General features: G+C 44.7%; 1 protein-coding gene across 1 annotated transcript in view; it reads right to left on the bottom strand.

Annotated features, from left to right (window-relative positions):
- AHR (aryl hydrocarbon receptor) overlaps positions 1–14644 on the bottom strand; it is a 415687-nt gene that overhangs the window by 323053 nt on the left and 77990 nt on the right. The window contains exon 2 of the mRNA XM_086941976.1: positions 12796–12983. Within this exon, the coding sequence (XP_086798102.1) occupies positions 12796–12983 (188 nt within the window). The remainder of the gene's footprint in view (positions 1–12795; positions 12984–14644) is intronic.

The following is a 14644-nucleotide window of genomic DNA, read 5'->3' as shown; positions in this document are numbered from 1 at the left end:
ATTATACACAACTGGCTGTCTTCAGGGGCTGGTGGGTGGGTCAAAATTGGCTCTTCGTTCTGTCCCGAGCTCACGTGCAGCGAGGAGGTGCAGCTTCAGAGCACAAGAACAAGAGGATGTCTTCTGGTCTTGCGTCCCTTTTTATCCGTCTTCAGGGCGGGCGTATACCCGCCCCTGCCTGCCCCTGAGGGCGTGGCTGGCTGCGTCGGTGTCTAGGCCAGCCCACTCTAGGGCGGGAACGAGCGCGCCCCAGCTACGCCGCTTCGGGCATACCAGCTGAGACGCGCCTCCCGCCCAAAATGGCTTCCCGGGGGGATCGAGGCACTCGGCCATAAGTTCGGGGGGACCGATTCGGTCGCCCCTTTCCATATAGCCGAGATACCCGCCACCCCCTCTCAACACAATCCCCAAAAGGAGTGAAACCGGAAACAGTTCTTGAAGTTTTTGGAAGTGGGATGGAGTGACCATCCCGGCCGTATTTATTAAAACAAAATTAAAACATTAAACGTTTCATGTTATGTACAATTTCATTACCATATTGCGATGTTTGGCTAACCTTAACAGATTCTCTAATACAGAGGTTCTCCTAGCCGAACTAGCAACCTACAAAACATTTCTTGACATATTGAAATTGTACAACCTAACGTTTAAGGGCCAACGGCAAGGTCATAACCGGTGTCAAGATCCCTAACCGGACTTACCCCTCCCACTTGGGATGGGCGACAGCACGGAGGCGTACCTCAAGTGCAACTACTACCAATTTCCCTTGACTTGACGGGGGCACCTAAAACTCGACGCCAGTTAAAGGTCGTTCGAATACTCGTGTGAGGTATCTAGAAGGTATCGTGGCCCTTATCCCAACCCCACACAACTTACCGCATCTGCCGTTGCAGATGTCACTGGCCCCGGGAAATTCCCCAGGAGGGGGCTGTAACCCCTCCTACAAAGGAAGGGGCCTTGACCGCCTTTCCTTTACTTCCGGCGACCCATCCTTAGAAGGGACCGCCTCCCCATTGAGGGGCCAATGGCCACCTCTCCCGAGCGCTCCCATCCGTGTTGGGTGACGCCCACTCATAGGGATCTACTAATTAGTGCTCACCGATCATGACCTTACCGCCACAGGCCCGGATAGTTGACCGGCTATCCGGGCCCCCCACCAAAACTCCTAGCTACAGGTCATGTTCCAACGTTTTAACCATGCTAAGAAGTCTCCTATGAGTAACTCATTTCCCACCCGAGACAAATGCACACCATCCCCCATATACATACTGTCATCATTAATACAACCGTGCGAGATAGAATGCAATGTCCTGGAACGGAACAACCTACTCATTTTGTTATTAAGTTTCCTAACAGAATGGTTCAAAGCAGGGATCGAAATAGCCCCCCGCCACACTTTTCGTGGGATCATATGAGACCACGCAATTATGCACCCCGGAACTTTCCTCGCCAACCAACTTACGGTGGAAAGCATTGCCTCCAGGAGAAGTCGTCTACCGGTGGTGACCAAATCATTGCCCCCTAAATGTACTATGACTATAGACGGCGGTGACCTCATCCGCCCTAACAAACCCTCAAAGTAAGCTTGAAACTGGTCAATACAGAGACCGCCCCTTCCGTAGAAGGACATCCTGTACCCGTATTCCCCAGCTACGTGAATCATGTCACCTGCTTTGAATACGTCTGCGGCACGCCTCACGTATGAGTGGCCCACGACCCACACCTCCTTTCTCACAGCCGGTGATGTCTGACCGCTGGCCCGGTGTTGGGTCGACTGCATAGTCCGCCCCGCCTCGAAGGCTTGCGTAACTGAAAACCAAACAAAAGACAAGAAGCGTGAGTACATTGTTACAGCTTCACAACATGTGCAACCGCACATACCTCTTATAACAATTGGAGGACCAACGCCCCACTCGTTTTACTTGTTCCACATTAAGACCCCTGGCTGCAGCTTCAGTGGCAGCCCCTATCCGAAAGGAATGGGTCCCAAACTCACCCGGGTCCAAGCCTGCTGCGGTAGTTGACATCGCGAGCACCCGCTGAAACTGAAACTTTGTCAGTGGGGTGGCGTCCGCGTGTCTCAACATTGTCCCCCCCCATGATGCCACCCTTTGTGCTAGGTAATCCTCTAAACACCTCACCGGACACATGGAGGACCCTGGAATCCTGCGAATGACTATGCAGTCTCCCACCCCACTTTGATCGGTTTTTGACTTGACAAAGGATACCGTCATAGTCTCACCCCTGATCTGAACGTGTTCCCGGCACAAACCCCCCGCCACATCCCGCTTGCTCCTTGCCACCAGCTCACTTATCCTCATAGCCCCGTGAAATGCAAGCGTAAAAGCGGCTCGGAACAAACAGGCCTCGAACTGAGACGAGCATATGTCGGGGAGTGTGGCCAGCAACTGGGACAACCTATCCAGACCTATCGGGCGCCTCTCGTCTACTCTGCGACCCTCAAGGCGTTGCCACCCACGCAGCGCTTTCTGTACAGCAAAAGACGCTGTCGGGTCCTGGATATTATGAGCCCTGGCAACAAAGGAGATGGCAGCACGATGCCTCTGGGCTGTAGCCACCGACTTCCCAGCCTTACGCAAGGACATCAGAAAATGTACTACCCAATCCTCATGCCCCCAAAGTCCCCCTCTCTCAGTCCCCAAAAAGGCCAAATAAGCCCGAAACGCCCCTTCGTATGCCTTCCTCGTCCTTGGTGCTAGACTCTCTCCCACGAGGTAACGAAGTTCGGGGCACCGAGAGACCAGAGAGCTTCGGGAAAGGGTGCTGGCTCGGGGTCCGCTGAGGGAAGGAAACCCGAGAAAGCCTGCATTTGAAAACGAGACAGTGCATCAGCAGCCTGATTCATCACCCCCGGGACATGTTTTGCTCTGAATACCACGTTCAGTTGCATACACAGTAAGACAATTTCTTTAAGCAGCCTCAAAATCATTTTACAACGTGCTGCCTGACTATTAATGCATTCTACAACGGTCATATTGTCAGACCAAAATATGACAGAATGATTTTTGAATCCATCGGGCCAGGATCTGAGGGCCACCAAAATAGGAAACAGCTCAAGGAAAGCAATATTACTCGTCAGCCCCTCATCGTGCCACCATGTTGGCCACTTTTGTGCCGACCATTTTGTGCCGAAGATGGCGCCGAAACCCATGCTTCCCGCTGAATCCGTCCATAGACCAAGCTCTTCAGAGGACAAGGCCGGTTTGTTCCAGACGACTCGACCATTGAAATCCGCCAAAAATGCTAACCAAATACGCATGTCTTGGCGGACCTCGGCCGATAACCTCGTGCGATGGTGACCCTCCTTTAGGCCGACCATCGCCTGTGCAATCGAACGGGAGAAGGGGCGGGCCATCGGGATCACCCTTAAGGCAAAATTCAACTTCCCCACCAATTGCTGCAATTGATGCAGCGTAACTTTAGATGCAGTGATACACATTTGCAGGGCTGTCTTGAATTTCGATACTTTGGAAGCTGGTAAACGAAAACAACCCTCACTAGAGTCCAACTCGATCCCGAGGAACTCGAGGCAAGTCGTGGGACCCACAGTTTTACCTGGTGCCAACGGCACGCCAAATTGATTCATTAAAACACAAAATTCAGTCAAGGCCCGGGCACATTCATCATCCCCAGCGGCCCCAAGGAACAGAAAGTCGTCGAGGTAATGCATCACATTCCGAAAACCTGTTTTCTTCGTGTAAACCCATTGCAGAAAACTACTGAATTTCTCGAAATAAGCACAAGATATCGAGCACCCCATTGGCATACACCTGTCCATGTAATACAAACCTTGAAACATGAATCCCAACAAACGTTGGTCATCCGGGTATACCGGGAGCAAACGGAACGCTGACTCGATATCTGATTTCGCCATCAGCGTCCCGGGCCCCAGGCGATTCAAAATGGCTACGGCCTCATCGAATGATGCGTACCGCACCGAACACATTTCTGGATCAATTGCATCGTTTACAGAAAGGCCATGAGGGGCTGATAAATTGTGAATCAATCGAAACTCACCCGGGTCCTTCTTGGGGACCACCCCTAAAGGAGAACAAACAAAGTTCGGTACCGGGGGGACAGGAAACGGGCCGGCAACCCGACCTCGGGTAACCTCTTTCCGGATCTTATCCTGTACTACGGTAGTATGCTGCAAGACGGAAAGTTGATTTTTGCACGTCCCGACACCCTGAAAGTTACCCACCGGGATGCGGAAACCATATGAAAAACCGTTTCGTAGCACCCCAGCAGAAGTACGATCTGGGTATTCGCTGAGCCAGGGAATCATCGCCAGGGTATCAATCGGGGTTGGTAAAGGCGCCCCTCGGACTATATTAGACCTGTTTAGCGCCTCCTCTACCCCCATTTTCACCCGATTTGGCTCTGCACGAGGACTCAGGATGGGGTGCCCCACAACCACTGCATTCGTGTTTGAACTTACAAGATCCCGGGGGCCTAGTACATTTGCTTCTGTTGAAATTGAAACAGAACCCCCTCTTCCCTGTATTGCCGGCGGGTCTCGGGTAATCGTCTGTACCCGTACCCGACCGAAAGGGTGTCCCCCCATTTTGGCGGGAGGACTCACTAACAGCACTCCCCACCAATGGCACCTTCAACATTCCCGACTCTTTCATCTTATTCCATGTTAAAGAATCGTAACAGTCCCAGGTTAAACTTTTGTTATGCTCCATCGCTTTCCTGAAAAGGTTATCATAACAGAACCATTGGTTACCTTGGTGTGATGTCGAGTACCCCATAATTCGTGACTGATATACTGGAAATTCAGGGAGCAAATCAGGCCTACGTTCCCCCAAAATTGCCGTGAAAATTCCCCAAGCATTCCCCCAGTTACCAATATTTTCATTCACTTTAAAGGCGGCCATTTTTGCGCGCCAAACACTCGGATGCATCAGATCCTTTTGACCCTTAACAGTTTCGACCTCATAGTGATCAACGAGCAGGGAGAAAATGTTAACGTATTCCCCCGCCCAAATCTTTTCCTTTATTGGCAAAGGAACATGTTGCCCCAATCTTTCTCTACGAGAGGGTGTTGACTCATCCCTTGCAATCGGCAATGGCCGCTTACCTGCACCGAACGCTGCTTCCGTCCCTCGTGGCTTGTCTATCGCCGCATCCGGCGCGGGCACCTTGGCTGCATCACGTTTCTCGCGCAACTGCTTTATGAGTGCTTGCGCTTCGGTAGCCATGGCGCCCCCATTACTGTCCCCCAACCATGCTGCTAACTGTGCCGCCAATTCGGGAGGCATATCTTCGGCAGACGTCGGGGTGACTATCACGGGAATCGGATTCCCCTCAACCGGTACCGGGGCCGGTACCGGGGCTGGCGCCTCGAGCGGAGAACAGGGAACCGGGACGTCTCCCCCGACCGGCCCCCTTTTCGGCCTCTTTGGCTTCCCTCCGGCCGGTGGACGCCCCGATCCCTCCTCGCCGTCTCGCTCCGCCAACCGCTTCTTAATTTCGGACATGTCCTTCATGAGTGCCCGAACCAACTGGTCAGTCGACATTCCCTTTGCTCCTTTCTTGGGCATCCTTTCGACGAAGTATCTAAAAGACAAAGCGAGAGATTAAAACGCTCAAAATTGGCTCTTCGTTCTGTCCCGAGCTCACGTGCAGCGAGGAGGTGCAGCTTCAGAGCACAAGAACAAGAGGATGTCTTCTGGTCTTGCGTCCCTTTTTATCCGTCTTCAGGGCGGGCGTATACCCGCCCCTGCCTGCCCCTGAGGGCGTGGCTGGCTGCGTCGGTGTCTAGGCCAGCCCACTCTAGGGCGGGAACGAGCGCGCCCCAGCTACGCCGCTTCGGGCATACCAGCTGAGACGCGCCTCCCGCCCAAAATGGCTTCCCGGGGGGATCGAGGCACTCGGCCATAAGTTCGGGGGGACCGATTCGGTCGCCCCTTTCCATTCTACAAAAGATGCACTCTGAGGAATAAGATCAGGTCTGTCAACCTTAGACAAGATAAGTGGAGTATTTATGTCTCTGCATAAATATGCACCAAATGAATCTCAAGACCACAAGGTTGATCAAAAAAATGGTGGAATATTTAAACAAAGTCAAATTGAAAAGGAATATTGGTCACAATCACCTCTATTAGCCATAAAATCTTTTTAGAGGAACCATAATTTTGGAGGACTGACGCAAAGATCAAGAATGACCGACCCGGTAGGGACAACTACACAAGTTAATTACACACCATGAGAATAAATCTGTGCTATGTTCTGTATCTTGCTGGAAAAGTGGGAGCACCTTTGAGAATCCCGAAACATTATATTTATTAATTTTATTATAGCCTTATAGCTGTGGCGGGCTCTACCGGCCATTAAATGCCCGCTCTAGCGTTAATGGCTGGTAGAGCCCCCTACAGAGGGCTATAAGGTGAATAGAACATTCAGTCCCTAGAGGGCAGAATGTTCTAATTTGTAAAACAAAGACCTTACAGAGTCTGTGGGGATTGAAATCCCCTCAGGCTTCGCGAGCCCTTTTGTTCACAGTAACAGCTGTGAACAAACATTGGAATGTTGAAGCTCCAGGCTTCTGCTGGTCATTAGAAGCCAGGAGCACTCCATTGTTTTCAATGGAGCCCTCAACATTCCAATGTTTAAATTAGCTATATATATATATATATATATATATATATATGTTTACGTATGTATTAATCCAGCAAGAAATGCTTCGATCAGACATGTTGCACACAGCAGTAAAATATAGAAGAAAGCAGTAGGGCAAAGTTGGCAGGGTGACAGAAAGCAGAGAATGTTAAAAGGTTGTTAGACAAAGGACCTGTATTTTGTAATGGAGACAACAAGTGCCTTAAACACAATGAACACTACAGTTCTACACAACGTTTCTGTTGAACTGTACCCATAATCTGGAGACTGAACTTTAGATGCTGTTCAGTGATGCTTAGGGTTTATAGAAGATGAGTGAAGGTGTGGAAAGTAAGTAAAGGACATCAGTGTTTGACGAGTTAAACATAAGCGAGCATAGAGTCTTTCAACAAGAGATGTGTTTCTGGATAAGAGGAGAGAAGAGAGGAAAGAGGGATATTCATTTGTCTTTGCTGTAGAGATGGTAGGAGAAGCCAAAGGTGGAGCTGATATCACCAATGGAGGTGCCGCCAACAGGTAGAGGGGCCAGTGGGGATCGATTATAATCCCACACCACAGAATAGGAGAGACCCCACTAAACCGCTGTCGATTAGAAACTTGTCTTTTTTACCCATGTATTGAAATCATAGTAAAGGCTGTGGGAGTTCAAACTATATCATTCATTATTTTAGTATTCTTGTAGAATGTGATACTATTTCTGTAAAAAAAACTTTTTCTACTGAGGAAGGATAGTTCAAGAAAAAAAACAAATGGTTATTTGTACAATATCCTGTACCATAACCGTAAATAACATACATGTTGCTTTCAATTGCACATCTATGACATAAGTACATGAAATTGTAGTCTGTGAATAAAATCCCTTGACATGTTCACATTATAATATGCCTAATTTACATCTTTCTCACAAGAGAACCATGGCAACATTTGAAAGGGGTGGGGTGAAAAAGTTGGGTATGACTTTAATTCAGCGAATCGACAAACATGGGTGCAGGATGGGTCCACCTCCTAAGGAAAAAATCAGGTTGACAAATGGTACGCTTGAAAACAAATTAGTTTAGTTTATAAAGCTGTGGGAATATACAGCCTTGAAATACTAAACACATTAAAAACTGGCCAATATCTCACTGCAATAATATGTTCAACAGTCACTTTAGTGTGAAAATTGGCCTGGACTAGAAAAAAGGTAAAACTTCAAAGACTACTCGCCTGACGGCCTTTCTGGATGCTAGAAGTGAACGGTTTCCAGTAAGGAAGGGTAGAGAGGTGACAGGTTCTGCAGCACCGTTTCAAAGTTATTGTAAAATGCCAACTGGTGCTTTACAGAGGACCTAAATAAATCAAAAGATATAACCACCAAAGTAGGGAAAAGACGATTGAAGAAGGACTCGTGCCCTGCACCCTTTCCAACTTTACACAATTCTACATAAGATGAACAATAGTCATGAAAAATGCAATCAAAAGCACTTATATTACCATTTCACGTAAAATTCAAGCCAGGACGTAACCTGGGGGCAAGGGGTCAGACGCAAGGATGATAACTTGGACCAGCAAGGGGACTGACGGCAGGTGGGGAGATACTTGGAAGGCCAAGCAAGCTATCTGAGATGCAGCGCCTTATGGGGGAGCCCCCGGCGCAGGCATCCCCTTTTATACCAGACTTAGGGACCCACTCGAAGGGCTTACAATTGAAGGCAACACAGTCGCTGTTGAGCGTCAGCTGTTTGCCGGAGGGCTTGAATAAAAACATGCAAAAGGAGCCAGACAATGGCTTGGTATGGGTTTAACATGTCAACAAAAGACATCAGTACCTCCCCATTCACAAGAGCAGAGACCCACAACATGGCAGAAAAAGTATTTAAGCTGTAAATGTTTATTTACATTAAATTCAAAGGCTGGAGGCACATATAGGGAAGCAACGCCCCAACCCTCTCATTAAAGAGCCGCCGCTGCAAGAGAATGTATATGGATGAATAGAAAGTCAGAAAATACTGAGTTGCATAAGCATTCTTTTTGTTTTATACAGGTGACAAGTGTATATATGTACCTTTGGTGAATTGGCTTCTTGTTCTTAATTTGAAATATGTCATTTGTTATGTTGTCTTTTGAAAGCACTCTTCCGCACACATACACAGGATTCATGGCACTGTCTGAATAGTATCTGCTTATATTACACTAGTGAATTAGTTTAGGCAAGATAACTTTGTGCATAGAGCCAATACTGTGTTTTTTGTAGAAAATTAAATGAATAGAAATCTGGCATAACTGTAGGAGAATGTTTAAGGCTACAGGAGTCTGAAAAGAGAAAGCTGTATCCCCTCTTTTCTCAGTTTTACATCTGTGCTGTAGACTTTAAGTACTCAAAGCATCCCTTTAAAGGATTTGTAATCATCGTTATGGGATTTGAGAAGTTTAATATGCACATTCACTAAATCTTGATTTCTTACTTTTAATGGTCTTTGCCAAAACCATATATCAAGCCTGACTGGCGTGTGATGGGACAAACCAGTGCCCACCACAACTTGTGTCTTGTTCTTTCAAGAACTGCTCAGAATTATATGGTCTGCTTGAGTGAAGGACCAGTTGACAGGAGAGAAAAAGATATTAAACTCTCATCAAATGTCTCCCATGCCTATATCTGTGATTTTGTCTACTAATGTCTGAGTAACTCATATACTTTTCCTTTTGGATTGGTCAATGTTGATCCGGGCCTCCGTCTTCCAAAATGATGGCCCCTCTAAAAAAGAGAGTTTAATGTATGAATGTCTTGTGCACAATACACGTATGCTACACATGCGTACATTACATGGCTATGCTTAAGTTAATAATAAATATACCAAATGAGATGGCGAGATAGTGCTAGGCTGATTTTAGTCCACACAACTGAAAAAACAAAAAACCCTACTTTGAATCATGAGGGGATTTATCATGTGTCATAGAGTGCCAGTTAGATTGGATGAGGAAGACTCACCCACTAGCTGTGGAATGCTTCATCATCAGCTACCTCATCCCACCCTGAGAAGACGGTACAGCTAAAAACATACAAAAATGACGGGTCTCGTAATACAAGTTGCCGAGTAATAGAGGCCATTAGGTTTGCCTGCCGGGATACCTCTCTACGAAGGTGTGACTACAGAGGATACCAACTCCTTCCTCCAATGGAGTGTTAGTTCCCTAGAGTTAAGGAACCTTGATTCCCTGGGTTGTCAAGGTAGGAATCATATTCTGACAACTCTGCACTTCATACTGACTCCGTGTCAGAAGTAGAAGATAGGGAAGCCCCCCTGTTAGGCCTTGACTAATTCCCCTGACTGGTAACGGCATGTATGCAGGCAGAAACATGTTTACATAATACGGATGGTTAGGTCATTGTAATGGTTCACGATCCTGAGTTTTAGCTTTAAAACTCTTATTATTAGAACAGTCTATTTGAGCAAAAACCGAAACTAGTTTTACAAAGTCTATCACCCTAGACTGCCTCGCATTAAACCATGCTCATAAGACTCCCTAGCTGTCTTATATAAATGATTCTTTTAGTTTATAGTTTGAGCTACCCATTTTGAGTGACCCCAAAAGTATCCCTTGTATTGAGAAGAGTGCAATTATGGCCTTTTTTTATGTATTATAAACTGGTGCAAAGAATGTGGTCAGAATCCAGGGAGCAAACAGGTAAGACATATGATTTGACAGACGGCTGCCAATCATATCTGACCTGGGTAACCAATAGCCAGCACCATTGCGTCCTAAACAGACTGCGTCTGGGCACTGTTCATCACTTGGTTCTCATTCCTGATACAAATAAATGTCCTACAAGTAATACCTGTGATGGTGTATTGACACAATGCACACAGCACTTTATCTTATTTTTGGTTTTTATCCTGGTTTGAGGAGAAATTACTTAAAACCAATTTTTATTGCACAAAATATCCGGGAATGTAAAACTGCTGCATGCAATATATTCACACTTGGGTGTATCCTTTTGTATGCTTTAGCACTGAAATTTATATTTGGGGTGCTATGCACTTCAGGTAAAGCATTGTATTGTAGTGCAAATTAACAGGAACAATTTCACTGTTTGTAATTGTTATTGTTTTAAAATGTCATATTTACTGGTGATATATTTGATGAGGTTTTTTTTAGTATCAGTATTTGTATGGTTTTAGCTGTACCTAAGGTACCTTCTATTAAACCCATTACCCTGGGTTTAACCTTAAGGAATTGTTTGTCTGTCTGGATCTCATCTTGTCCAGTAAGTTTTATTAATAACTCGCTTGTAATGAGGTTGAGTACCATTTTACCAGGTTAGGATGAGGTCACGAATTATAACACATGCCACAACTAGAGGGAGAGGCTTCCTCATCCAATCTAACTGGCACTCTATGACAAATGATATATCTCCTCGTGATTCAAAGTAGGGTTATTTGTTTTTTTCAGTTGTAGGGACCAAATAGGTTGAACACTGTCTCGCCATCACACTTTGGTGTGTTTATCTCACAGTGTTTGTGGACTGGCGTACCTCCACTTCTCCCTCTGGGTTAGTGGTATGCTTTAGCTAATCACATATGATGTGTCTATGGAAGATACTTAATTAATGCAACCAAAAATGTACTGACAGTAGCTAAAGAAAGTTAAATTGAAGTGATCTGATTCAAACTGTTTACTACAATGAATTGTGGCACTAAAGCAGAAAGCACAAGCATACCTAACATCCTTTGAGAGTTCCGGAGACGGACTAAGCCAATCAGAATTCCTTCCTAGACTGTTGACCCAGACCTTGTTGATTATCTTCAGTCTGAACTCAGTGAAAAGTGAAGCAGGAACACAGATCAGCCAAGGACAATTGGTTGGTGTACGTGTTTGTGTTTTGAAATTAGGTGGCCATGTGCATTCCCTTACTATTAATGATACTTGGCATTGATGGGTGTTTTCCTCATTATGCACCCTCGCCTTTGCCTCTGGCCTATAAATGTAAAAATGTGGTGCAGGCAATTAACAGTAGTTAAAAACTCCAACAGAAAGCAATAACTGTTTTAAAACCCCGGACAGGCATAAAAAAGGATTACTAATTGAAAGACACACTTGAAGCCGTTAAGATACAATGCCTCATGCAAGCAACACATGCATGTCAGATGCAGCTTCATCATGGCTTCTTGCACACTCAGTAAAAACAAGATAGGCAATGCCAATAGGTCAGGCTTCAAAGTACCAACACATCAAAATACAGGCATTCACAAATTCTATTTAGATATGCTTAATGTATAAATTGTTTTCATCACGTTGAACCCTTCCCTGTGTACATTGTTAATAAAGGTTTTAATGTTACAGTCTGATAACTGAATGCACTTTCAATAGTGAAAATAGTCCCTCATGCCATCAAATGAAAGCACTTCTGGAAGGTGAAATAATACTCCACGTGGCCAGTGACTTAAGTGGAGAATGTAACACTCCTCTGGGTGGAGCTAAACCTCATTCTAAGTCAATTTTTGAAATTTAGCAACAATATGTCCTGCAGACAGATGTCAATTCAGACTCAATTAGATTCACAACACCAAATCTAGCCAAGCATAAGAAAACACAGAGGACATGTGTTATAAAGGTAACTTACACTTTTGAGTATGTTTATAATTTTGAGTATGTTTACAAGTTTGTGACTTACATACACTTTTGTAGTAAGCCCAGCTAGCACTACACATGGACAAGCCATGGTGCTCCAACACCCACGGATAGAAAATAATGGAGGTATGGACTTAATACAATCGTGTAATTGATGTTTAAAATATACGTTGCTACAAAAGTTTGTGAATATGGAAAAGTAATAAACGTACTCGAAAGTGTAAGTTACTATAAAAGTGCAATTTGTGAATAGCACTTAGTAAATTTTCTAGTACTATTATAGTATTATAGAATGTACCAAAAAGTGATGTTTGTAAATCAGTCACTCACACAGGAAAAAAATTTCTATTGAATCTTAATCTTACATTTTAAGAGATGAGTTTGGTTGGAACAACTGTAAAAGTGATACTGATTTCTTGATACCTGTGCTATTAAAGCCCGGATGCAAAGAAACATGGCACTGTTCCATACCTCCCTCGGAGCACCGAGCTCAGACAAGCACAGACACCCTCACGCAGAAAAAAGGAAAGTGTTTCTTACCCTCAAAAAATCCTTTCGCCCTCAGGTAACTGACGCTGAGCCTCAGCACAGACAATTTATCCAGTTTGCTGATAATATCTTGTGAGAATGGCAGCAGGCCAGCCAACCGATCCAACTCCGTATTCAATCTGTCTCGATGCCTCTTCGATGGGTTCGACTTGGCTCCCTCCGACAAGGATGACTTGACTCTGCGGAAATACAAAAACCGACATTATTTAAAGCGTCAGACGCAGAATAATGTATTAGCCAATCCCAGGTTCGAATGTTACAATGTGGACTACCTTCTAGAGCCCACAAAATGCTGATAGAATATACTAGAAAAAAGGTTGACCGGTAGTTCTCTCACCCAATATTAATAGTTTAAATGGGCCATCTGGTGTATGATGTCACAGTAGCTCTCAAAACCCAAGCTGACATCATTGAACAAAGCCAATATTCTGAAATGCTTACTGTTGGTGATTGATAGAAATGCATTACTGGGTAAAGAGAACACTGGATGCTCCCTTCCAGCTGTCTTCTTGTCTGCAGTGGCCCCTGCTAATAAATATAATACTATAGGCAATAACATAACCAGTGCTAAATTTGTGACGGTGGAGGCCACCTGCCCTCATTTTAGGGGACCAGAACTTATTTTGTCTCATCAGACATTTACAAAAAGCAAGAAAGGGAAAACGCACAGAGTAGAAAGAAAAAGGAAGAGAAAGACAGAAAAAACTTCACAATGAGAGAAAGCAGGAACATGTAAGAGTGGGATAAGGGACTACGAGTGTCTGGCAGTGGATTAAAGAGGCATGAGGTGGATTCAAGAATATGCAGTCTTGGTATTTCGTGTGCAGACACCTAATAGTGGTTGCCGCTGGCTTCTGAGCATAGCTTTAGTCCCTGGCACTCATTCTTTTACAAATCAAGCACTGAATATTACTAAATTTAACAAGCAGACATTTCTACAGTGTGAGCATCTGTGAAAACAAACCAAGGAATCATAAAATTATGGAGATATTGAGCTGGGGCAGATGTTTATCTTATCTTATCTATTTTCAAACTCTGATACAGGAAGAATCCCTTTTATGTTTTCCTCATCAATTTTAGGTTTGAATCCTTGTGACAATGAACTAAAGAAGCTCAATGTACCAGAGCTATAGCCGAAAGTTATACCAATGACATAGTCCCCTCCTCAGATTATACGTCCAGAATGCAGGCAATGACCTATAACAAAGCATAGGTGGGGAAATGTTTGGCCCACCCCTCTGATGAAGGGCTTTATTGTTATAAGAACATTCAACACAGTGAAAAAATAGGAGACTGCGAATGAACAGAGGACTGCTACAACAGAATAGCAGAATATTCCACCACAAAAGACCACTTCAAATGTATTGTTCAGTTTCTGAAAAAGTTCCATTATCCAATGCTTTGCTAAGGCCATGCACGGTAGTACCCAACCCCCCACTCCAACCAACCATTTGCATTTTGCAATCATTTCATTCAGACAATGAAAGAAATTCGAGGTCTTTGTCATCATACATCATGAGAACAATAAGCGCCGAAAAAAGAACAAATGCATTTTTCAACTTTTTCAAATTAATCTTTTCATGAAAGATGATCATCAGGGTTTCAATACTGAATTTTTACTGCATGTATATCATATACTATTTCTGAATATAGGATATAAACAGGATATAAAACAGAGTAAAAGGCAATATGTGATACTGCAAACGATCACATTTACGGTGATATATATATATATATATATACATATATATATACTGTTTGTGCTGTGGTGAATTCGAGCTGCTGGGCCACGGACAGGAGCTCGGTGGGTTAGTTCTTTCCTGAGAATATATACATATAT

Source organism: Lissotriton vulgaris, chromosome 10, assembly GCF_964263255.1.
Source record: "Lissotriton vulgaris chromosome 10, aLisVul1.2, whole genome shotgun sequence".
Taxonomy (NCBI): domain Eukaryota; kingdom Metazoa; phylum Chordata; class Amphibia; order Caudata; family Salamandridae; genus Lissotriton; species Lissotriton vulgaris.
Note: the sequence above shows the minus strand (reverse complement) of the source record. Positions and strands in the feature narration are given on the sequence as shown.